Below are 24,117 nucleotides of genomic sequence, written 5' to 3'. Positions count from 1 at the left end.
AAAAAAAATAAAAGATCCAAATTACCAAAACTGGCACAGAATGAGAAATGTCTATATGGCCATATACCTGTTAAAGAAATTGAATTCATGATTAATTCCCTCTCCCAACACACACACACACACACACACACACACACACACACACACACACACACACGGGAGAAGAATGGGCCTGCTAGTCTGTAAACTTAAATAGTTCATATTCCCAGAACTATACCTAAATAGGCAACCCAGTTCTTATTCATAAAAACTTTTCAGCAACATGAATTTCACTCTTCCTTTGATAACCTACTTCAATTGTTCATGAGCTGGGCTTAGCTTTTATGCTATTTATGCAAAGCACTGACGGTAAACCACCAAGAGAAAAATGTTTTATAAAAATAAATAGGGTACAACCTTAAGAAATGTACTTAAGAAAATTACTGTGAGTTTATCAACAATAAACTTTGATGTTTTCAAACGTTTTTCTATAAAAATGTTTTTCCCCAAACCACTGAAATCACCCAACATGGACATAAATAAAAGGATAACCAAGGCCAATATAAGGAAACAATATAAAACAAAGTAAAATGCGTGATTTGCAAATTAGGCTGTTGTGAGGTTTTGTGGTTTGTTTTTTGTTGCTTTTGTAGATGCTGAAGTTGAGTCTGTTTTACAAAGAGTCATTTAATCCTCCAATTGAATATTGACTCATTTGGGTCAAAACCATTTGAAAAGTTTAAAATGTGGGGAGAGGGACTAAAAAGGAAAAAATGAATATGCAGTTTGGTTTATCTTCACCAGGTCAGTAGATATTGCTAAGGAAAACTCAAAGCCAAATCAGTACACAGAGTCATTCATATCCATCCTTCCATCTGTGTGCTTCTCAATGAGATGACAGGAATAAGCTAAAACTTATAGAGATCTCTTCAACTTTTATTAAATGATCAGCTCCTATTTTCTAGACAATAAAAATAACGTTCAAAGAAGAGTTTCATAGTATTCCCTGGAGCTGCTTCTTTTGAATCACGCATAGATACTAGCTGCCTTTTCTGTACCAAATATTGGGACACCTGGTCTTCTTAAAACAGATTTTCCAAATGTGCTCATTCATTTACACGAAAGTTTGTACAAAGACAAAATGTTTCAGTAAAGAGTCTGGCTTCAGTGAACCACATTTGCTTAAAAGAAAAAGAAGCACATGAAGTGGGGCTCTTCCCTCATTGTGCCAATATTTATTGAACAGCTGGGGTGTGCTAAGCGCTGGGGACAGCAGAGAGGAAGATGGACATGGTCTCTGTCACCACAGAGCTTAAATTCTAACCAGGAAGACCATCGAGCCGAACGGCTCCTCTGATAGAGAAACAGTACTTTGAGGGTGCTTAACAAGGGGACCTCTCCTCCCCTGGAGTGGGGTGAGGACCAAGAACGGGGTGCCCTGAAGCAGTGATGTCTAGCTAAGTAGGAGTTAGGCCAAACGCTGTCAGGCAGAAGCAAAGAATCCACTGCAGCTCAAAAGGACACACAACAGTTGAACAGCTAAGGAATAAAAAGTCAGAAACACACAACCACCTTACTAAGAGGATGCTGTGACCAGTTCTGGCACCTGTACATAGTAAGCTGATAGCTCTGCAAACAGAAGCTTCCAGCTGTCAAGGCCACACTGATATTAACAACACTCATTACCAAGTAATTCATGGTGGTGGACAGACTGTTGAGATGGTTCCCAAAGACCCTGCTTCCTGGTACTCACTCCTGGTGTAATCTCCTCCCCGAGAGACAGGCTGGCCGGGTGCATGGCTTCTGCCCAGTGGAATAGGGCAATAACTTCCCTGATTAGGTTACAACGACTTGTGACTCTTTTCTTTGGGGCAGATGCTCTCTACTGCCTTCTCAGCTTGCTGGCTTTGATGAAGCTGCAGTGTTGGAGGGGTGACTGTCAGGGACATGAGAGAGGCCTCCAGCCAGTGGTCAGCTAGGAGCCGAGACCCCGGTCAACAGCTCTCCAGGAACTGCATTCTGCCAACAGCCACACAAGCTTGGGCGCAGATGCTTTCCCCATGCAACCTTCAGACAAGAGCCCGAACCTGGCTGACCCTGGATGGCAGCCTGGGAGAGAAGCTGAAGCAAAGGTCCCGCTAAGCTGTGCCCACATTCCTGCCCCACAAAACTGTGAGGTCATGAATGCGTGTTATTTGAAACCACTAAGTTGTGTAATTTGTTACACAGCAATTCATAACGAACACACTCACTTATGTGCATTTAGAATTTTAATATTTTCTAGAGCCATCCCAGAGAAAAGTGATCAGGGTGAGTCCTGTGGTTTATTTGTGAGTGAGAACAGAGGGCCGTGTGCGTAACCATCAAACAGTAAGTTTCCCCTGCAGAGACAACATTTTAGCTAAGTCCACACGTCCCTTTCATGAAGAAACAAAGGGTCAAAGATATTGGACTTTGAAAATGGGTCACTAGGAACTTCCCTGGCAGTCCAGTGGTTAAGACTCCACTGCAGGGGGCACGGGTTTGATGCCTGGTCGGGGAACTAAGATCCCGCACGCCACACAGCGAGGCCAAAAAAAAAAGAAAATAGAAAATGGGTCACTAGTCCTATCTTTCCTGTGACTCCCTGAAGGTCAGGACCCACCCCCAGGAAAAGACCCCAGAGTCTACACAGTAGAAGTCTCAAGTATTGCTCTACTCAGTGCCTTCCTAGAAAAATGAGCTCTTCTCTCCTCAAACCCTGATGCCCCCATATCAACACAAAATGGGTCAGCTGCAAAGGGTTCTGAATCTGGACAGACACTTGGAAATTCTGGTTCTTCCCATGGTAGCCCAGTGGTTGATCATGTGGACTCTGAAATCAGCTGTCTCGTTTGGTCCCGGCTCAGCCTCTCATCAGAAGCAGGGGCTAAAGCAAGTCACAAGTTCTCCTTGCCTTAGTCCCTGCTTCTGTAAAATGGATATAAAAATGGCACACACCTCCCAGGGCTGTGAGATGTTAAAAAGAGAACTGATGCAAAAGGCTTAGCCCAGTGCCTGCTGCATGGTAGGTTAGTTGCTGAGTCATCACTGTGACTGCTATTAGCATCTGTTCCATTTCTGTAGTTCCTATTTGTACAGTAATTCAGGTACAAAACTCCAGTTGTGCTACCTGCTGGCTGTGTGTCTTCGTGCAATTTTAACTTCCTGAGCTCAGCTTTCCTATCTGGAAAAGAGAGTGACCATATATCTACCTCCCAGGTGAGTGGCAAGGATGGACTGAGAACAAAGTAAATCTCACGGAACAGTGCCAGTATACAGAAACCACAAAAGCAAAATCGCCTGTATGGAATCCCTTAATTCTGTCCTCAAATTATGAGCAATTACCATAAGGAACTATGACTGTTATTCAGGCACAAAGGTAAAACTGTAACCAGGAGCCCTTGGGTGTTGTCTGATAATATATTGAACTAAGACTGAGTGGACATTTTTGAAAATGCATTTGCTTCTTTGTAACTCAGGAGAGATGGTAGCTAGAACCAACGTTTAAGAAAGATTACAGAGATAAACAATCTTGGCAGTGGGGGGAAATATCTTTCCATTGACTTTTTTTTTCCTATAAATTGGGAAAATAACACCATTCAGTCTTGGTGGAACATTTCTGTCAGATTCTGGAATGTTCTAAATTTGCATTCACTGGAACCGCAAGGATGCAGAGCCTCTCACTGGCTGCACTGCTGTAATCACATACTCTAAGTGGTAATTCACACAAAATTTAAGAGCGTACATCTATGCTTCCCCCATAAAATGGGAAAGACTCCTTTCTATCCCTACAGCAATTCTTAATAACACCTACCCAGCACCCCAATAAGCATGTTCAATTTTATTTTCCTTGCAATTCTACTCTTAGTCGTCCTCCCAAACCCCTTTCTCAAGAAGCCAAGAAGCTGGGGGGGGCTGGGAAAATGACCCTGGCCTGGGTCTCCTTCTCCAACCCTGATATCCTGCCCATAATGTGCCCCATACAATACAGAAGTAGGAAACTAACACACATGTTGTTTGCCATGACTAAATGATATTTGCAAGAGTTGACACTATTAAGGCAATCTCAAATGGTCCTTGTTAACAAAGACATGCCCTAACCCAAGGTCAATAAAAGCAAAGAATGAAACATGAGATTTAAGGTGGGAAAAAAAGGAGCAAAAGTGTCCGGCTCTCCCAAACCTCTGTTGACCTTTGGGGGTAACTTGTACACCCATCTACCAACAGCAGGAGGGGAGGGTGGCTGATGTTGAGAAATGCGCGCCTCCCAAGACAAGAGAGCAAATCCACGTCACTGAAGGGCCAGGGGGACCACGTGCCCCACAAGCTAAAGGGCAGACTTTAAATTACAAAATGCTTTATATACACAATTGGTACTATGTATAAAATAGAAAACTAATGAGAACCTACTGTATAGCACAGGGAACTCAATGCTATGTGGTGACCTAAATGTGAAGGGAATCCAAAAACGAGGGGATATATACACGTGTATAGCTGATTCACTTTGCTGTACAGTAGAAACTAACATAGCATTGGAAAGCAACTATACTCCAATTAAAATTTAAAAAAATAAATAAATTACAGAATGCTTTTTCCAACATTTCCCTCATTCAATGGTCTCTGCAACCCAGTGAGATAGGCTATCTCCTTACTCTTCTTTGACGAATAAGGAAACTGAAGTTCAGACTGAGTAGGTTTCTCAAGGTCACACAGCTACAAAGAGGCCAAGTCAGAACTCAGAGCCAGGCCTTCTCACTCCAGAATTCTGGCCAAGATCCCAGCGAGCTTTCAATTTCATCACTACAGCAGGAGAACACATGAAATCCACATGGAAGTGACATCAGGGGAGGTAAGTCAAAGAAATCTCATTATTTGATGCCATTTATGCCCATAAGAGAAGCAGAAGCTTCTCTTAGGGATCTTTTGTGCTCTAGACAGCTGTCTTGACTTGGCTTTTCAAACTACATCCTAGCCAGTCCCTTCTGCCACCCTTGCTGGAATCACTTTCTTACTGGGCCTCTGTAACCAACAGTGTGGCCCTCAGCTGTGTTGAGTGGAGAATGAGGGTTAAAAAGCACTTGAAGGGTGAGTAGAGACAAGAAAAAGAGACTGAAACGTGTGTCAGCTTTGAGAGGAAGTTTCAGGAGGACCATCTATTACAGCTGGATAAGACTTTCCCTACTAAGAAATTGGAAACAAATCTTAATGAACTGAGTAGACAAAATCTGACACATCCAAATTTTCATGACAAATCAGGCATCTGATTTTTCTAGATAAATCAGCAGAGTCATCAATCTCTATGGGATCATATTATTCATTCCAAAAAGTACAAAGGTATACAGATGAGGGTTTCAATCATCAGCTCACCCCATTATACAATCCACTCTCTGTATCAGAATCTTAAAGCATGGAACAAATTTGATATACGCTCCTGGAAGGCTCATATGAATGGAATTCTGTTGACACCTGCGCTGGCAGAGGAATGGCTTCTGGGAGGGTGTGCCGGCCTTGTTTCCCAGCTGTTCTCATTTTGCCTCAGCCAGAGGGAGATGGGAACAGCTGATGGCTTCACCCCCAAAGCCCAGCTTGGCCCCATCATCAGCACATCTCACCCCTGCAGCTGCCAAGGCAAAGACTAACATACCAGCAGGAGAGCAGCTGACTCGCTTTTCTGACCGAGCTTTTGGAGCAGTATTGGAAGCCAAGAATCAGGGTACTGGGCGGGTTCGACTCATCTTCTGTACATCCTTAGGATCCACTCACTCCACATGCCAGGGGGTGAAGGTCTGCATTTGTTTTTCTCACCATCGTATCCTTAGCCCCTGGTACAAATCCAGGATGACAGCAGGCAAATATACTGACTTAGAGAATCAAAGAATCAATGTTGGGGACTTCCAGTTCCGAAAGCGTGGTGGTGAACTGAACTAATGCAGATAGAAAACCTTCCCACTGCAAACACATAAAAAATGCTAAATAAAATGTGACATTTTTATAGTACATACATAACTAAACTAGAAAGAAAGGAAAGGAAATTACCAGGACCCATAAATAAAAAAGGAATTCATAGCCCGAGCATTCAAACACTGCCAACACCATGGAAATCTAGGAGACACAGTAGATACAGGCCTTCAGTCTAGGAGCTGTAATTTTAATGACAGGAGGTATGATTGGAACACACGAGATGGGAAACTGGAGCTGAGATCCTTGCAGAAAGCCAGCATTCTGCAGGACTGCCCTTCCCAAGTTCAAGGGGCTAGAAAAACTCTACCAAATGCCCCAGGGAAACTGCAAAGTGGCTATGTTTACCCAGACTGCTGGTGAGAGTTAGGCAGTCTCCCAAGAGAAATCAAAACTTCAAGCCTCCACATGGGTGTGGAGACCAAAATTACAATAACTATGTGGTGTAAGATTCCCAAGATGAGAAATTAACATAAAAACTGGCCTCAGATGAGTAAAACCCTTGAAACACCTATCATAAGTAAAACTCTGCTCTACTGGTCCTTTCACAATCCCAGGTGCATAGGACGCTCATGGAGGGGATAGTGGTGGAAAGGAAAAAGCTGAAAATGAGTTCACAATTCAAAATTGCAAGGCATTAGAAGAGATAATTTATGACAATACAGATTCAGCACCCTAAGAACTAGAGACAACAGAATAATCTAAGAGGGATAACAACATATGCATCCCAAAGTTTTAAAGATGTAGAAGAAAACACAGAAGCCGTAATGGGAGACAGCAAAAGGACATTATTTTTAATGATCTATCAGGTTTAAAAAAGAACCTTAAAAATTAAGTTTCTATAAATGAAAAATTAAAGGCATTGGAAATTGCAAAGTAAGTCCATAGACTGTAAACAGCAACCTAGACACAGCTCAAGAGAGAATTATGAAATGGAATCTAGATTGGGAGACATCACCCAGAATGTAAAGCAGAGTGATAAAAAGACAAAGAGAAACAGCATGACTGAATGATAAGATCCAATTACATATAAAAAGGTTCCAAAGGAGATATAGAGAAAATAAGGGCAAGACAGTCACTGAAGAGATAATGACTAAGAACTTTCTATATTTGATTGGATTTAAGAAGCATGGCAAGGTCAGATATACATAAATTAAAAATGAGTCCGTATCAAAAAACATGATAATAAAACTACAGAACCACAAACAAACAAAAGACAACCTAAAAAGGAACCAGATAAAAAGGCAGGTCTAGTGCAAAAGAATAATCATTAAACTAAAGATGTCTCAACAGCGACAGTAGAGGCCAGCATACCATCGGTAATACCTGCTAAAAGACAGTAACTGTCAACCTAGAATTCTGTATGTAGCTAAGCTAACATTTCAGAAAAAGAGAAAACAAGCATTTTCCAGTCAAATACAGAGCATTTGCTATTCACAGACCTTCAACGCAACATGATTTTGATAAAAAGCAAACTGAATCCAAGAGGCAGAAGAGGTTTGCAAGAAGCCATGATGGAAAAAAAAGGCACTGGTTACACTGGATAAATCAAAATAAGCCTGCACTACTAAAAACAAAAGCAAAGTCTACCACCACCCCACTATATTTTTTTGATGAGAGATGTGCTTCAAAGTGGTAGACTAAAATGCTAGACAGCAATAATAATAAATGGGAGAGACGATGAAAGACACGGAAGCATTCTTGGTCAGTGGTGGTATTTGGGAGGCGGCCAGAGTCACTGGCTACCTTTACACTTTGTTACTTGAAGCACAACGTTTGATATTTAGCAGTACTACTAAATTATGGAAACCGGATATATAACCTCTAAATGAACAGAGCTGGAAAGAAGTAGGAGTAAATAATCCTTCAGCAATATAAAAGGAGACAGAAAAAAAAGGTGCCTAAAAATAGCAAAATTCAGTAAACTTTTAGTAAATAGAGAACAAAATGGAAGGTGAGTTCAAAAACATCAAAGGTCACAATACACATGAAGGGATGGACCTAGTGAGTTAAGAGACAGCAATTATAAAGTTTTTAAATCTAGGCATATTTTGTTTATAATAGACATATGTGAAAGATAATGACATGGAAAATTTGAAAGTAAAGAGATAGGAAAAGACATACCAGAAAAATATTAACCCAAAGAAAAGTGATACAGTAATATTTGTCTTAGACACATCTGGAGCTGTACACAGTTGAATAGACCCAACAAACTAGCCTCAAAAGGTATGATGCAAAAACTGACAGAATTACAAGGAGAAATGGAAAATCCATGATTATATTAGATTCTTAAAACCTCTCTTAGACACAGAAATACTGAATGAGAAATGTTAGTCATAATATATGATATGACATCAGTTAACAAGCTTAATGTAATTGACATATCTAGAACCCTATACCCAATACTTAGAGCATATACATTATTTTTAAACACACATGTAATTTTTATAAAAATTTACCATGTATTAGCTCATAAGGAAAATTTCAAATGCATGAGTCAATAGGACACAGATCACTTTCTTTGACACCAGTGTAATAAAATCAGATATCAACAACAAAGATAACTAATCTTACCCAACCATTTAGAAAGTAAAACATGCACACTCTCTCACATACACACCAATCAAAACATATGTCTAAATAACTTCACACTCAAAAAATCATAATGCAAGGTATAGATTATTTTGGCCATGATGATAACACAAACCTAACAGCAAAACAATGAAAGCAGTAATTGGAGGGAAAAGTTCAGCTTAAATGAAAGAGCTTTCAGAAGAAGTGAGAAATAGAATAACAGTATAAACCCCAAGAAAGTAGGACAGAAATTAATGAAATAGAAAACAAAAATAAAAGATCAACAAAAGAAAAATGCAGCAAAATTATTTCAGAAAGAAAGAGATAATATGAATAGCACTATAACCCTTGAGGAGATTAAATCAACTATCCGATTTCTGATGGAAAAACACCATGCTTTGATGATATTAAGTCAAGTTTCAACAACTGTTAAGGAAAAAATAACCTCTTATACCTAAGCTGTCCTGGGAATAGAAAAAGATGTAACTAAAACACCCTAACTCACTTTCTGAGGCTAATAGTAAAGCTTTGAAATGAAAACTAAAAGATATTTGGAGAAAGGAAAATTAAAGACTAATGGTGGTTATCAACATTGTCCTACAGGGGCTAAAATCCTAAATAAAATTTTAGTAAATGGGATCCAACATTGTATTTTAAAAATGCACCCAAATCATGGAAGATTTATTCTAAGAATTCAAGGATGGTTTAACAACATAAAGTCTATTAATATAATTCACTACACTACAAACGGAATAGAGGAGGGGAAAAAAACCCAACAAATGAACAACTAATCATACCAACAGATGCTGAGGAAAAGTTTTTTAAAAAAATTAAACAACCATGTTTATATGTTAAAAAGAAAACATTTTAGCAAACTAGCAGTATAGAGAAATGTTCTTAGTTTATATTAAAAAAAGATTAAATGACATACATAGCAAAATTTTGCAGTAAGCATCTTAATCAATGGTGAAAAGCTATTCTCATTAAAGTTGGGGGGGAAAAACCAAAGACATTTGCAATCACTACTTTTGTTTATCATTGTAGTGGAGGTGCTAGTCAATGAAAGAAAAGAAATAAAAGAGGTAGAATGTAAAAGAACTGTAAAGGAAAAAACAAAAATTACCATCATTTTTAGATGATAATTAGAATTTCTATGAAGTTAGTCTACAAACTATTAGAACTAATAAAAATCAAGCATGGTTGCCGAATTCAAAATCAAAGTACAAAAATCAGTGACATATATTTATACTGAAAAAGAAAATATCAATTAGAACTTTTTAAAAAGGTATAATTCCACAGATAAAACAAGAATAGCCATGAGCTGGTACTTGTTGAAGCTGAGTAATAGACACATGAGTGTTCATTATACCAGTCTGTCGACTTTTGCATATGTTTAAAATTTGCTGTAGTAAAATTTTTTAATTAAAAAAAATAGTGATGCCATTCAGAATAACAGTGAATCTAGTAAGTACTTAGAGTACACTGAAATATATCTTACAAAGATGTGCAAGAACTTCAGAAAATTTTTTAACTTACTGAATAAAATTAAAGAAAACATATAAAGAAACGACCACATTTATGGCAGGAAGCTTTGATGTCATGGGAATGTCAAGTCTCCCCATACTAATCTGTAAGTTCCCACTGAGTATTTTGAAGAACTTAGCAAGGAGATTCTAAAGTTCATATGAGATACTAGGGTTTCAAGAATACTCAAGACAATTCTATAAAGGAGAGGAAGGGAGACAGGAAGAGGAAATTAACTTTTTTGAGCACTTAGCATGGGCCAGGCCCTGTTCAAAGCACTTTCCATGTATTATCTCATTTAATCTTCCTCACAGCCCCCCATGGGGGCAGATACTATTATTATCACCATTTCATAAAGGGAGTAACTGGGGAAAAAAGAGTTTTCATAATTTGACTGAGGTTTAGGGTGACCAACCATCATGGTTTGCCCAGCTCTGAGGGGTCCTGAGATGTGGGATTTTCAGTATTGAAACTGGAAAAGTCCTAGCAACACAGGATGGTCACTCACCTTCCCAAGGTCACATGTCAGTAGGTGACAGAGCTGATATGCAAACCACGCCAAGCTGACCCCACTGTGCCCCCTATACCACCATATACCAACCAATCTAAATATGTAAGACTCGTTATAGTACAGAATACTGAAAATAGTATGGTACTGAAAATAGGATAAAAAAAATAGTCCAGCAGAACAAGGAATCCAGAAGCATATCTGTCTAGACTTGGTGTTTATCAGAAGGAGGAAAGGATTCAATAAATGTTACTAGGATGGTTGGTTATCTTATCTATATGAGGCAAAATAGACCATGCCCTCATACAACAAATAAAAATAAGTTCCAGTTATACTAAAAGTGAACAGCAAAAAGTTAAAATTTAGAAGAAATTATAAAAATCTCTTTTGGAGCTCAGGAAAAGAGAGGATTTCTTAAACCACACTTAGAAAGAAAAAATGGGCAAATAATAAGTGATCCAAAGAAGAAACATAAAGAACAATATAAACACATTTCTTAAGAAAAGTCTTAAAGTCTTTAGGAATCAGGAAAATACCAATAAAAACAATGAAATATTTCACATCCAGTTTGGCAACATTTAAAAGCCTGAAAGCGCTAAGTATTGGCAAAAATATGGATAACCAGAACTCTCTAACAAGTAGGCATGAAAATGGGTGCAACCAATTTAGAAAGCAAAGTAGCAATGTACATCAAAGTAGAAAACTGGCTTACCCTCCAATCCAGCCATTCATTTGTAATAGCTTCCCTAGAGCTCACGCCTGTATATGAGGAGATAGGTACAAGTATCCTTGCACCAGTGCAGTATCAAAAAGTAGGGGAAAACAGATATTTATCCACACAGGAGTGTACTATTTATGGTTTAAGCACGCAATTAAAAGGAATGAAGCAAGCACATGTATCAGTAAGAATAAGTCTTTAAAAACACACTGATTTTTAGAAAAGTGAGTTGCAGGACTTCCCTGGTGGTGCAGTGATTAAGAATTTGCCTGCCAATGCAGGGGACACAGGTTCGAGCCCTGGTCCAGGAAGATCCCACATGCCGCTGAGCAACTAAGCCCGTGCGCCACAACTACTGAAGCCCGCATGCCTAGAGACCGTGCTCCGCAACAACAGAAGCCACCACAGTGAGAAGCCTGCACATCGCAACCAAGAGTAGCCCTCGCTCGCTGGAACTATAGAAAGCCCGTGTGCAGCAATGAAGACCCAACGCAGCCAAAAATATAAAAAAATAAAGCAAGTTGAAGAAGGCTCTTGTGTACAGTAGGGTACCATTTATATAATATTTAATACATAAATAATATCAAATATTGATTAGAGATACATGTATATGTATAAACACATATATATATATATATATATATATTCTATCTACCTATTTCAGAATAGTGGTTGTCTTTTCAGAAAGAAGGTGAAGAATTGGATGGCTGGAGAGAATCAGGAGTGGTTACAGATAAGCTTTAACATTTTACATCTTTAAATTTTAAAAATTCTGAAGCATCTATAGTAAAATTTGGTTGGCAACAATGTGGATGTGTAACTTATTCTATGTCTTTTTTTCAACTTTTACAATATTTCACATTTTGTGAAGGAATGGATAATGGGGCCAAAATTCTTTTTCATGACCTTTTTCATGATCATATCTCAAATTATACTGAAATTGGCTGAATGAATTATTTCAGTTTAGAAATTTTGCTTAGCTTGCCTCATTTCAGGAATACGTGTATTCCATCAACCAAAGTGCAGCTGCATTTTAAGGTATAACCTAGACTCTTAAGTTCTGATGCAGTTTCCCAAGAACACCACCATAACCCCCAGGATTTAAGAAAGTAAAACCAGGTTCTCTAATGACATTCAGATTCACGTGAACATAGATCTCATGAGAAATGCTCCATCCTATCCTGGCTTTAATCACAAATATAGCAAAACACAAAACAAGGAAGCTTTTGGTCACATTGCAGGCCAGTATTTACCACGCCCTGCCAAGGGAAGATGTCCGGGTGCAGCAACAACAGTTCTAAGAATGGATCATCTAAAGGGATCAGGGAGGTGAATGCTTCCAGGACAGACGGAAGGCCCAGAGTTAATCCAATGAGGCTGCCCAATTCTTTAAGCGGTTGCCTAGAAACTGAGCTCTTAGTGTCACCTGGGGATGACATAAAAGCTTAAAGGATAAAAAAAGTATCAATATGATGCTGAATTATTTGGCTTCTCCATCTCATCGATCAATTGGAGGCAAGGTATACTGAACATTAAATAAAGCACAAGGCACCAGGATGAAGAATGAGCGGAGGTAAATATAAGGACTGAAATGGCAGCTTGTCAGAAAGCGTGATATTCAAGGCACACATTTCAACTGGCAAGTAAAGCTTATTTGAACTGCGTTATCATTCCGTTTCAAAGCAAACTACGTTACAATCTCATTGCTATAGACATTATAATTATTTCAAAGATAAAGTATATAGATGACAAAATGTTTACTACACCTAGGCTAAGACCTGGTCCACATCACGAGAGCGCCTAGAGATGGCCCTGCATCGGCCACTTAGCAGACACTCAACCATCCGAAGCCATGGTTTCCTCCTCTATAGAGTGAGGGCAATAACAGGACCAATGGCAAGATTCTTCCCCAAGGACTGAATGAGATAGTGCATGCAAAGATCTTGCAATAGCTCCTGGCACCAAAGCACTCAACAACTGCCTTTTTTAAGTAACCGTGTGCTGGTATGAAAACTTCAGGTTTCATAAAATACTACAGAAACACACATAAAGAAACAGCTACTACAAGTGCACAGAAACTATTTCCCAAAACATTCTGTATAGATTATATCAACTTCACTTTCTCAAACCCAGAGAGCTGATAATTAAAGGACTGTACATATTGCAGAGCTGTTTCATATAGCTTTCAGTGGGCACGCAGCCAAAGGACTACAGGCCTAGCCATTTGGTACAGAAGGAACATCTGAAGATGTTTCTCACACCTGTCTTTATAAATCATAGATAGTGCAGGAACAGTTTAGCTTTAAGAGGCCTCTGGAACATACTCTGATCCAAAAAAAAAAAAAAAAATTTTTTTTGCAACTGTAATGAATTCATTACAGCATCATCTACACCAGAAAGAAATATGCTTAGCTTCTTTAGATGATGTAGTTGCATTCCTTAGGAAAAAAAAAAATCCTTATAGTTTCCACAGCTGCAACATCTATCCAATTAGGTATATGTTGACTTTGAGTATTTATAGATTTTTTAAAGAAAGTTTTGAAACATTTAAAACTGGATGTAATTTTCGTTTCCACAAGGAAGGAATAGAAAGAGTCAAATGACAAGTGAGAGAGAGGGGGAAAAAAAAACATGTCTGTATATAGAGTGCCGTAATAAAAACCTGGGCTGACTTTTAAATGTGCATGGCAGACTCACAGGTGTTTGTCTGCACTCCCTCCTGAAAGCCTACAATATAAATAATCACATAAAAATAATTTTAAAAAAGCAAAGAATTGGAGAGAAAATAGCAACAGGTAAGAGAAAGCAACAAGGCTTTCGAAGAGGTGAGACAAGTGGTTACCTACTCAGCAGAGGAGAGAGAATTGGAAACCTGTTGCCTGGAGAAGAGGGAAGTCATCTAGAGAAGATGAGAAAGAACCTTGGAAAGACTTGGGGATGGGAGGCAGTGGGCACCTCTGATGGTCAGTACAGGCTGGGCTGAAAGACCGTCCAAGGAAAAGTTAGAGCTGCAGGTCCCTCGCAAAGCCAGCACAGCTAGGTGACTGCCCGTCCCACTTCATCAGACAGGAGATGTATTTTCTGCAGACACTAAAGCAGAGAAATTCTGTACACGAGGACGCCCGGCATAGCTGAGAGTGAAGAAGTGGTAGCAGAGTGCCAAACTGAAAGCAAAAGGATTTAAAAAAAAAAGCAAAGCACACTCATGGGTGAGACAACCACCTTAACCCTGTTCTACTACTCAGCTCACAGGCCCTGTTAGCCAGGCTTAAGTCCTCAGCAGGAACCTGCAAAATTCTTCTTTGGGGAAACTGACCAGCCTACGAAAAAAGACAGTCAGTGATGTATGGAGGTCCCCCAACCCAGTGAAGGCCGACCAGTTACTAAGCCCCTCTTTGAAGCACACAGAAGTTTCAATCAGCTTTTTAGTGTCTCATTGTTAAATATAAACAGACAGCCAAAATACAGATGTTTGAAGAAAGCCAGAGGCTATAACAAACAGGAGTGGGGGAGGACCTGAGAGCTAATAGTGAGAATAAAGTTAGCAAAACAATGTTTAAAAAGTAAAAGTTAAGACATGCCAAGAGTTCACCAAAACCTTACATCCATTATATATATTAAAAAAAAGAACAGAACCTTATTTTAAAAAAAGGAACATTCATGGAACAAGAAACATTTCTTGGAAATTAAATATGCAGAAGCAGAAATAAACAACTTGAGTAGCAGGTTTGGAAAGTGAAATTAAACAAACTCTCCCAGAAAGTTGAACAAAGAAGACAATTAGAGGATGTTTGCAGGAAGTTGGGACATTCAGCTAAGAGCAGTTTCAGAAAAAGCATGACAAAAACAGTGAGGAAGAAATCATTGAAGAAATAATAAAAGAAAGTACACTAGAACTTCACAGCATGAAAGTTCAAACAGAAAGTCCCAGCACGACTACTGATAAGAACTTAGCTACAGCACATTATCATGAAATGTAAAAATACTGGGGATTAAGAGAAGATGATGAAAGCTTTGAGGAAGAAAACAGACTACATATAAAGGATTAACAATCACCATGCTATCAACTTCCCAAGTGGCAATGGGCATAGAGACAATGTAGAAATGCCTTATAAAATACTGAGGAAATATGACTTCCATCTTGAAATTTTATTCCTAAATAAACTAACAATCAAAGGTGATATATATTACCACCTTTAGGATATATATCCGGGGTGAAATACATATATGAGTGTATGTGTGTGTATATATATATATATATATATATATATATATATATATATATAAATAAAATTGCTGGTTTGCATATATATATTTGCATGCAAGACATACATTCTAAACTTCTTTCTTACTCATAAAACTCTGTTTCGATTGAAACACCAAAGTATACAACTAAAAATATTTACTTTTCTATCTTCCCATGCAGCAAGCAGTGGCCCTGTGTCACAGTCTAGCCAAGAGAAAATCTGCTACAAAGGTTTCTGGAAATACTTTTATTTTCCCAATAAAATATATTTGCTGACTCTGCTTTTTGCCTCTTTTGCCTTATTACGGCCTAGAATGCAGATATAATGCCAAAATGTACAGCAGCTATCATAAGACCATGAGGCATTAAGCATAAAAGCAAAAGCCAACATGTAAGTATGGCAGACACAAGCGAAAGTAAAACCTCGGGTGCCTAGTAGTATCACTGACTCGCTACACCAGCTACTACACCGCTTACTTCACAAACGATCGGGATGTAAAGATTAAAAAAAAACTGCTGTACAGTAAGTCCCCTACACCCAAACCTTCAACCTGCAAACTTTCAAAGACACGAACATGGGTTCCACTAACGTCAGGCGTGAGTGAAACTGCAGCTTGCTCTCCATCTCCTATTGCTGATGATCCTTCAGCTCTACCATCTCCCACCTCCTCTCCCTCCTCCAGTCAGTAACTCTTCTTGCCTGTTCACTCAGTGCCAGCCCCTGTATGCCAGCTGTTGTACTGCACTACTGTACTTTTCAAGGTACTGTACTGTAAGATTAAAAATGTTTTCTTTATTTTTTGTATTTATTTTTTTAAAGTATTACTTGTGTGAAAAGTATTATAAACCTATTACAGTATGGTACTATATAGCCGATCGTGTTAGTTGGGTACCTAGGTTAACTTTGTTGGACTTATGAACAAATTGGACTTACGAACGCACTCCCGGAACGGAACTTGTTCATATGTACGGGACTTACTGTGGTCAGGTTTTCTGTTACTTGCAATGGAAAGTATTTAATCATTCCTAACAAGTTATCAAAAAAATTTATCTCCCACATGCCCTTTTAGGAAGTTACTAGAAGATGTGCTCCACAAAAATAAGGCATAAACTAAAAAAAGAAAGTTATGGTGCTCAGAAAACAGGCGATCCAACACAGGAAGGATGTAAGAGGAGTTTCCAGCATCTTGGCAAGAGAGTAGTCCTGAGACAACAGTTGACATGCAAGCCTAAAAAGTAACCAGTTCACACTGGAGCAGGAAGAAAAGGGCTCCAAGAGAGATAATACCAAGAAAAAATAAATAGTGAATAGATTACCTGATGTGTTTGATCATATTGGAAGGAGTTTACCGATTCTCCCAGAGGGTTTGGAGGTAGAGATTGGTACACAAGAAACAAAGCAAAAGGGTAAAAAAAACAAACAAACAAAAACAAAGCAATTATTAACTCTAGGAAAAACAAAAAGTTGAAATAGGTATGAAATGGAATTACAGAACACTGTGTGGCTCAACCATAAGCAATATTTGCTTCATGGTGCAAACATTAAATATTGGTTTTTTATTACGGCGGTATTACACTGGAAAGTCAGAAAGAAGAGAAGCCAGTGTGGATGGAGTCGTGAGCACGGGAGAGAGTGGTGAGAAAGGAGATAACAGAGGAAAACAGGAAATAGGTTATCCTGAGGTTTGGATTTTCTTAAGAGCCCTAGGAAGCCACTGGAGAGTTTTAAACAGGAAACCAGCATGATCCAACTCATGACTGAGACTGATGACTTTGGCTGTGGTGCTGGGAAGAGTACACTGAGCAGGGACAAGAGGGGAAGCCAGCAGACGAGTTAGGAGGCTACTACACTAGGGATAAGAGGCTCTGCAGAAGAGATCAAAAGAAGGGGAAAAAAAGCGGCCAAGGCTGGGGAAGGCCACTTGAAACAGGGGGAAGGGGGTAGATGAGAACACATTTTGGAGGTTGGTGGCTTGTGGAGGGAAAGGAGAGCCTCGGGATGACTTTCTACGTGTTTGCATGAAGCATCTGGAAAAGGCAGAGGATGTTATTACCGAGTTGGAAAGATGGGGGCACGGGGTGGAAAATGGATTCAGGAGTAGACAGTTTGGGATCTAGGGTTCTGTTCTGGACCTGTTAGAGCTGACATGCCAATGAAGGGTAACACGCAGAGAGACAAACCCCAAAATATGCTCTGCCTTCAACAAGTAGTAATTCCTCCCTTTTTCTTGCCAACACAAAGAAATGTTTCATTATATGCTGTGATTTGGTGCACTGATTGATTTAAAACTCGATACCGAGAATCCAAGGATAAACAAGCAGTGAATCCTGGGATACCACAGCATGTAACCCATTCTAAATGTTTAGGCTTAACTAGCTTTCTATTTTGAGTCATATCTATCCTAAGGAAAAACTACCTCTACCAAAGCTGTAGTCATAAAATAATAAAAGTCCTTCCTCCATGAAATAATTTCCCATTATTAGCTTGATTTAGTAAACATTTTCCTCTAAAAAAAAAAAAAGTATTGTCCATGCTCAGTGGACTTCTGTTTATGTGTACAGAGCATGTGTCAAGTCCGAGACCACCTCAGGCACACTTTGAGATTCTGTTTCAGTTTTTTAAAAGTTGTTTCTCAATAAATACTCAAAAGGACCCATCTGTACAAAAGTCTTTCAAAACATTTTTCACAACTATTATTTTCACTTGCAGGTCATAGAGTTTTTTAACTAAACAGTCAGCAGTATTCTTTCTTGGCGTTCTCATTGCTTCTTCCTTGCTTTGAGCAATCTTTTTACTTAATCATTAATTCCCAAATTGGTCTTCGTTGCCGTGTGGATTTTATCGAGAGCTGGGTTTTAGCCACATTACAGTAGATGCGGTGGGGGACGGAGGTGGGGTGGGGTGGAGGGTAGCAGTGGCAATTACAAAATTAAACGTACCATAAGGTGGTAACGGTTCGTGATTGAGGCCAGCTGTTGAAAAATAATGCCTGTTACATAGAATCACAGAAATTTAGACCTGGAGGCCAAGGCAAGTCTTTCATTGGTGGGCCGACAGCGCCTCTAGCGGCAGAAAGACGGCGGTGGCGGTGACGGCGACCGGCAGAAACTTCTGAATTTTTAAAAAGGCACCTGCTGTTTGAGTTCTCATTGTGCAAAAAGAAAAGATCCACAGGTACCCATTTAAGGGGATACAACTCGGGAAAACCTAGGTCTATAAAACAGCTATAATAGCCACACTTTGGCTTAACGTGGAAATGAGTTGTCGCTTTACACAAGGTTGATTTAAGCGATTATTTAGGTTGAGAACCTGACGGAGTGGCGGGAAACAAAGATTCTGCTCAAATCTAGCCGCCACTGACAACGAGGGAGCTATCCGGAATTAGAAAAAGAGGGAAAGAAAATTAAAGAAGTAGGTAAAAGAGTCCATTTTTAAAATGGAGAGCGCCGTGGAACGCCGCAGGCACACCTGCGGGCACGCGGATGGCTCACCTGCGCGGTTACTGTGCGTCCCCCCAGGTGTATCCGAGGGGGAGCAGGGATGCACAGGAAACCTCACGGAGGGCTGACCAGTCAGAGATGGGGGGATTCACTAAGGGGCAGGGTAAGATGACCCGACGCGCATCATCCCGGGCGACACGTGTAACTGTCAAGACACAGATACCCTGGCAAACGATCCCCGAGATGGGAGAACACGCGGCAGCGGCCCCGAGGCTGGGCCACCCGGGCTACGCGCTGGCGGCTTCCAGGCCCGGAGCCAAGGGCTCCCTCCTTCCCCGGGGAATTGGCACCTGGGGTGGGGGGGCCCGGGGGGGCGGGGGTCCCCTCCGAGCCGGGAGCCCGAGCCCGGGGGCTCCGCAGCTGCGTCCCCGCGCGCCGGGTCGCGGGGCAATCCCGCCACTCGGCGTTCCCCCCAGTGCGGCGCGTGGTGCCCCCGGAGGGCGAGTCCCCAGCGGGCGGGCGGGGACAGCGGGGGACCGGCGGGGAGCCGCCTGGGCTCGGCGACTTACCTCGGGCCGCGCGCGGCGCCAGCAGAGCCCCGGCCAGGGCGAGCAGGAGGGCGCGGGCGGGGGGCGCGGGCGGCGGGCGCGCTGCCATCGTCGCCGGCCTTCCGTGCAGCAGCAGCTCTCGGGGCCGGGCGGCGGGCGCTGCACCATCCCCCGCGGGCGCCGAGCGGGGGCCGGGCGTCGCGGCCCGAGGGACTTCCTGCTGCGGGGAGTCAACTCCGAACCCCTCGCGCAGCGCCCGGCCGCTGAAGAGCTAGTCTAGGCTTTCATTTTTTTTAAAAAGTTTTCCCCGGCGCGCGTGTGTGTGCGTGTGTGCGTGTGTGTGTGCGCGCGCGCACGCTGTTCTGGCACGAGCCAGCCTTGACCGTTGCAATAAACGAGCAAACTGTCCGAGTTGGCCCGGGGACGAGGAAGATCGTTAGGGAGAGGAGGCAGGCCTGTGAAATGGATCCACAGCCAACAGTCACCGTTCTCATCACCACGGAACAAATTATGGTCTCCCCCGCACCCCCGCCCGCCCGCCCGCGGCGTCCCGCGGGTCCTAGAGACCGGTCAGGGCCCCCGCCAGGGTCCCGCCCAGAGCCGGCTCTGGCCCACCCCCGGGGCGGCTCGGGGCAGGGCGCCTCCCGGGCCGCGCGCCCCGGCGGCGGCACAGACGTGGCTCGGTGGCGGCGCGGGCGTCCGGAGCGCACACATCCCCGCCCCGGGATGATGTGGCCGCGGGGCCCCGGGCGCCCGGCTGCCAAGAGCACACGCGGCTGCACCGTCCAGCTTTCCAGTCTGAGGCTGGAAATGACGACTCGGCTGCGCGCTCCCGGAACGCGGGTAGCAGGTCGGCGAGGCTGTCCGCCGCCCAGGCGGGCGTCCCCGGGCCCCGTCCCCTAAGCCCCCACACGGACATCCCGTGCGAGAGAATGAATTTGGACCTGCAGGCACGCGACGTCTGGGCATTCTGCTTTCGATGCACTGCTTTAGGTTTTACGTTGATAGATTGGATCAAGTTTCTCCTCCATGGCAGGACCCAAAAAAAAAAAAAGCGCACGGCGATTTTCCCCAGACTCTCCTGATCGTGAGAAACGTCTGGGTTTGTCTGTTAAGAATACAGAGTCCCAGGTGCCCTCCCACGCCCTTGAAATGAGCCTCTACAGGCCGCGGGGCCGGGGGCCACCCGGTGTCTGGGAAAAACCAGTGAAGTGAATGGAGAGCCTTGCCTCCCAGCCGGAGTTCTTGGCGGTCTCCTCCTCTTCTGCCTAGGCCTCAAAGAGACGATAGCAATTTTAACAACGGGACTTGCCCTCTCCGAGACCGCGGGAAGCAGCAAGGAGAGGGCTACACAGACTACAGGAGCTGGAGGGGTCAAGGATGGGTGGCCCCCACCTTGTGGAACCACCATGATCCCCAGCCGTGGCCACCTATCGGAACCCTAAGGGCTAGGGAGATATTAACACCGCCACTCAGGTTAATCAGAATCTCCAGCCATGGACGGAGCCGGAATAGTTTCCAAAGCCCCAGGTGATTCTAATGTGTAGCATGGAGGGAGAACCACCGGCAGAAATCTGTCCTGTGACCTCCCACCGATTTCTGAGGGAAGCCCCATTCCAAGAGGCGTTTAGGCAGCATTTGAGGGAACTCCCTTCCTCACCATTTCTTTTTACTGCAAAGTGGCTTTTCTCCTATCTTCCTCCGACCCCCCAGGTTTCTGCAGTGTTCCCAAGAACCAGCTCGGCCCCTCTGAACAACGTGAAGGCCTTTTTATAAAAAAAAAAAAAACCAAAAGCCAGAGGCACTGGCCCCAGGACCCCCTTCTCAATGCCAGGACATCTCAGCACTCCATCTGGAAGCCAGGCCTGGGTCCAAGCCCCAGTTTAAATCCAGCCCTACTACTCACCCCTTTGCCTGTCCTTGCTTTGTTCATTCATTTGCTCAATCAGCAATTAGCAACGCTCTGGTAGGGACTTGGGAAACCAGACGGATGAGAAATACCTCTTGCCTTCAAAGACTCTTCTGTCTGGTAGGACAAACTGATCAGTCACAACTATTGAATGGTGTGAGCTGGTTACATGGCCTCTTTAATAATCATTAGGCTGTTTGTTAACCACTAGTTATTTATTACATATTCGTATAATCGGAGTATTGTGCTAAAGTGCTTCCCGTGCATTGTTTCATTTTAAAATCCTGAAGATCCAGATGAGGAAATTGCAGCGTCTAGAGGTTAAGTAGTTTTCCTGTGGTCACAGGGCTAAGAAGTAGGTCAGAGCCCACACCAGATCTATTTGCAGATGCAGCCTGTGTCTTTAGTTCTGATTTCCAGGCTTCAGGTTTAGCATCTGTTAAGTGAAAGTAAAATACAAACCTCCCAGCTGGTAGTGAGCATTAAATGAGCTAGGACGCCTCCCCAAGCCACGGGATTCCTCACGTTGGTTAAGAATTCAAACCCTTTGGCATTTACACTGGCCATCCTTTTTTACAGAGCTCTGGGAAGGACAGTTTTAGCGAGTACGCAGGTGATTCTGATGTTCCTGCTCCAGAGAACTTTCAGACACGGCACAAGAGAATTTTAAATTGTCTCCTTTGAGATCAATGAGGGAGACTCACTTTAGGATGACCCCAGCTGCTGGCCTCTTGAATCTTCCTGACGGGTTAAACTGTCTACTCATAGTGGAAGTAATATGCACCGTGCACTGGACCGGGGGCTTTATACACTGTCTCTCCTAACGGTCCATTTCTTTTTCTCCTTCAATATTCAGCTCTTGACTATAGAAGTCCAACTTTTTTTTTTTTTTAAACCTGGAAGCTGCAAAGCTCTCTCCAAAGGGCTAAATGTGCCCCCAAGACTGTCCTTGGTTTGTTTTTGACTGAATGAAACAAAACAGTCAATGCAGAGGGAAAAAAAGAAAGATAGGGAAGAAAATCCTATCCACTAGCCCTGGTTTTTCAACCTTCTAATCCACCATCTCTGTGAAGCAAGTAGCCTGGGCTGACACTCTATCCATGATGACTTCATGACCCTCAGTAACAGCCAGCTAGGCAGAGGGCGGATCCCATGTCCGGCAGATGGCCGGCCTCTGGCCGGGAACTCTGCCTCCGCCCCCGCAGGAAATGGAAGCTGACATGGCATTCAATACTGGATTGTTGGGTAATGGCATGAGGTCAGAGGCCAGGGTCTGCTCATTAAAATTTCAGATAGATGGCTTGTTGTCTTTTCCTTTCCAGAAGAATTGACCTTTGCAATACCGTTTCCTGTGTGCTATTTTTGCTCCGCAGCCTGGGCATTCACAATGAACAGGGCACTTATTTCTCACCCAAGCTCACATTTAGCTCAATCTTCTTTGAGTCCAAGCAGGTGAAAAAATGGAGGCAAATGTTGCTAAGGCAGGACGTTACAGGCAGCCCCTCCTGATTTCTGCTGTAAGGGAAGGGTCAGCCTCCTTGCCGCTCTACCTAGTGATGGAGCTGCAGACACAGGCTCGCAAAACAGCTTTTATCTCTCCAAGCACAGTTCCCAAGGCTTGCTGCAAAAGTAAACAAACACAATCGCCCCATGATTAAGATTCTTGGAAATCGCTTTAATTCCATCTCTTGGGGAGATTGAAACTCATGATCCTCTCAGCCTATAATAACATGAAGTCCACTTTTGTTTTCTTAGATCTTCTCACTTCAAGAGCCTATGCCTTCACCTCCAGAAACTTGCCCCCCAAAGAGCCTCCTCTGGACAGATTAACCCCTCTTGGCTCTGATACTTCCATTATTGCACAGAATCGGTGCTTAAGTAGCCCATCCGAACTCCAAAGGAAGAATGCTCTTGGGGGGGATCAGGGACTCAAGGATGCTCAAGCTAGAAGGGACATGGAAGGTCACTTAGGCTGGCTCCCTTCCCCCATCTATACTTATCTGCGTCACCCTGTCAACTGACCATCCAACTTCCCCTTACATGCCTACTGTGGTACGGAACTCATTACCCCCCAAGAGAGCCCATTTGAAGTACTGCAAGTGATTGACAACACCCAAGAGGAACAGAGAGCCACATGGCCAAATTGCCAGCTGCTCAGATAGCCCCTTGGCTGCACTGGTCCATCCACTCCCACCATCACTAGGACAGGCAGAATGAAATGACAGTACTCGGAGAAAGGCAAACAGAGAATCTCGAAAACAAACATAACTCACAACAAGAATGACCAAATATTTGTAGATCCTCCTTCATTCAAGAAATCAAGGTTCACCTCCTTCCCTTTTCATGCAGGCTGGGCTTAGACACTCATTCTAATAAATGAAATAGGGCCAACGTGACCGTGTGTGAGTTTTGAGACAAGTCCTGAAAGGCACGGGTGACCCAAATCACTCACCGATGGGGGGCGGGGCGTGGAAACCAGCCGCTGTGCGGTGAGGACACTCAGGCAGCCCAACGGGGAAGAAATGAAATGAGGAACTGAGGCCTCCAGCCACCGGCCACGTCAGCACCCCATCTGGGAAGTGGATCTTCCAGCCCCGGTGGAGTTTTCAGATGATTGTAGCCCAGGGCAGCAACTGACTGCAACCCCCAGAGAGCCCCTGAGGCAAACCCATCCAACTGAACTGCTCCTGA

The 24,117-nt window shown here is 42.8% G+C and overlaps 1 protein-coding gene across 1 annotated transcript in view; it reads right to left on the bottom strand.

Moving 5' to 3' along the window:
* The window catches only part of ADAM12 (ADAM metallopeptidase domain 12), a 383,219-nt gene extending 363,160 nt beyond the window's left edge, over positions 1–20,059 (bottom strand). The window contains exon 1 of the mRNA XM_082423180.1: positions 19,539–20,059. Within this exon, the coding sequence (XP_082279306.1) occupies positions 19,539–19,626 (88 nt within the window). The 5' untranslated portion in view covers positions 19,627–20,059. The remainder of the gene's footprint in view (positions 1–19,538) is intronic.
* Between the last annotated feature and the right edge of the window lie 4,058 nt (positions 20,060–24,117).

Source organism: Balaenoptera physalus (assembly GCF_965194825.1).
Source record: "Balaenoptera physalus genome assembly, chromosome: 14".
NCBI lineage: Eukaryota > Metazoa > Chordata > Mammalia > Artiodactyla > Balaenopteridae > Balaenoptera > Balaenoptera physalus.
The sequence above is the reverse complement of the archived record's forward strand: the minus strand, read 5'-3'. Positions and strand labels throughout refer to the sequence as shown.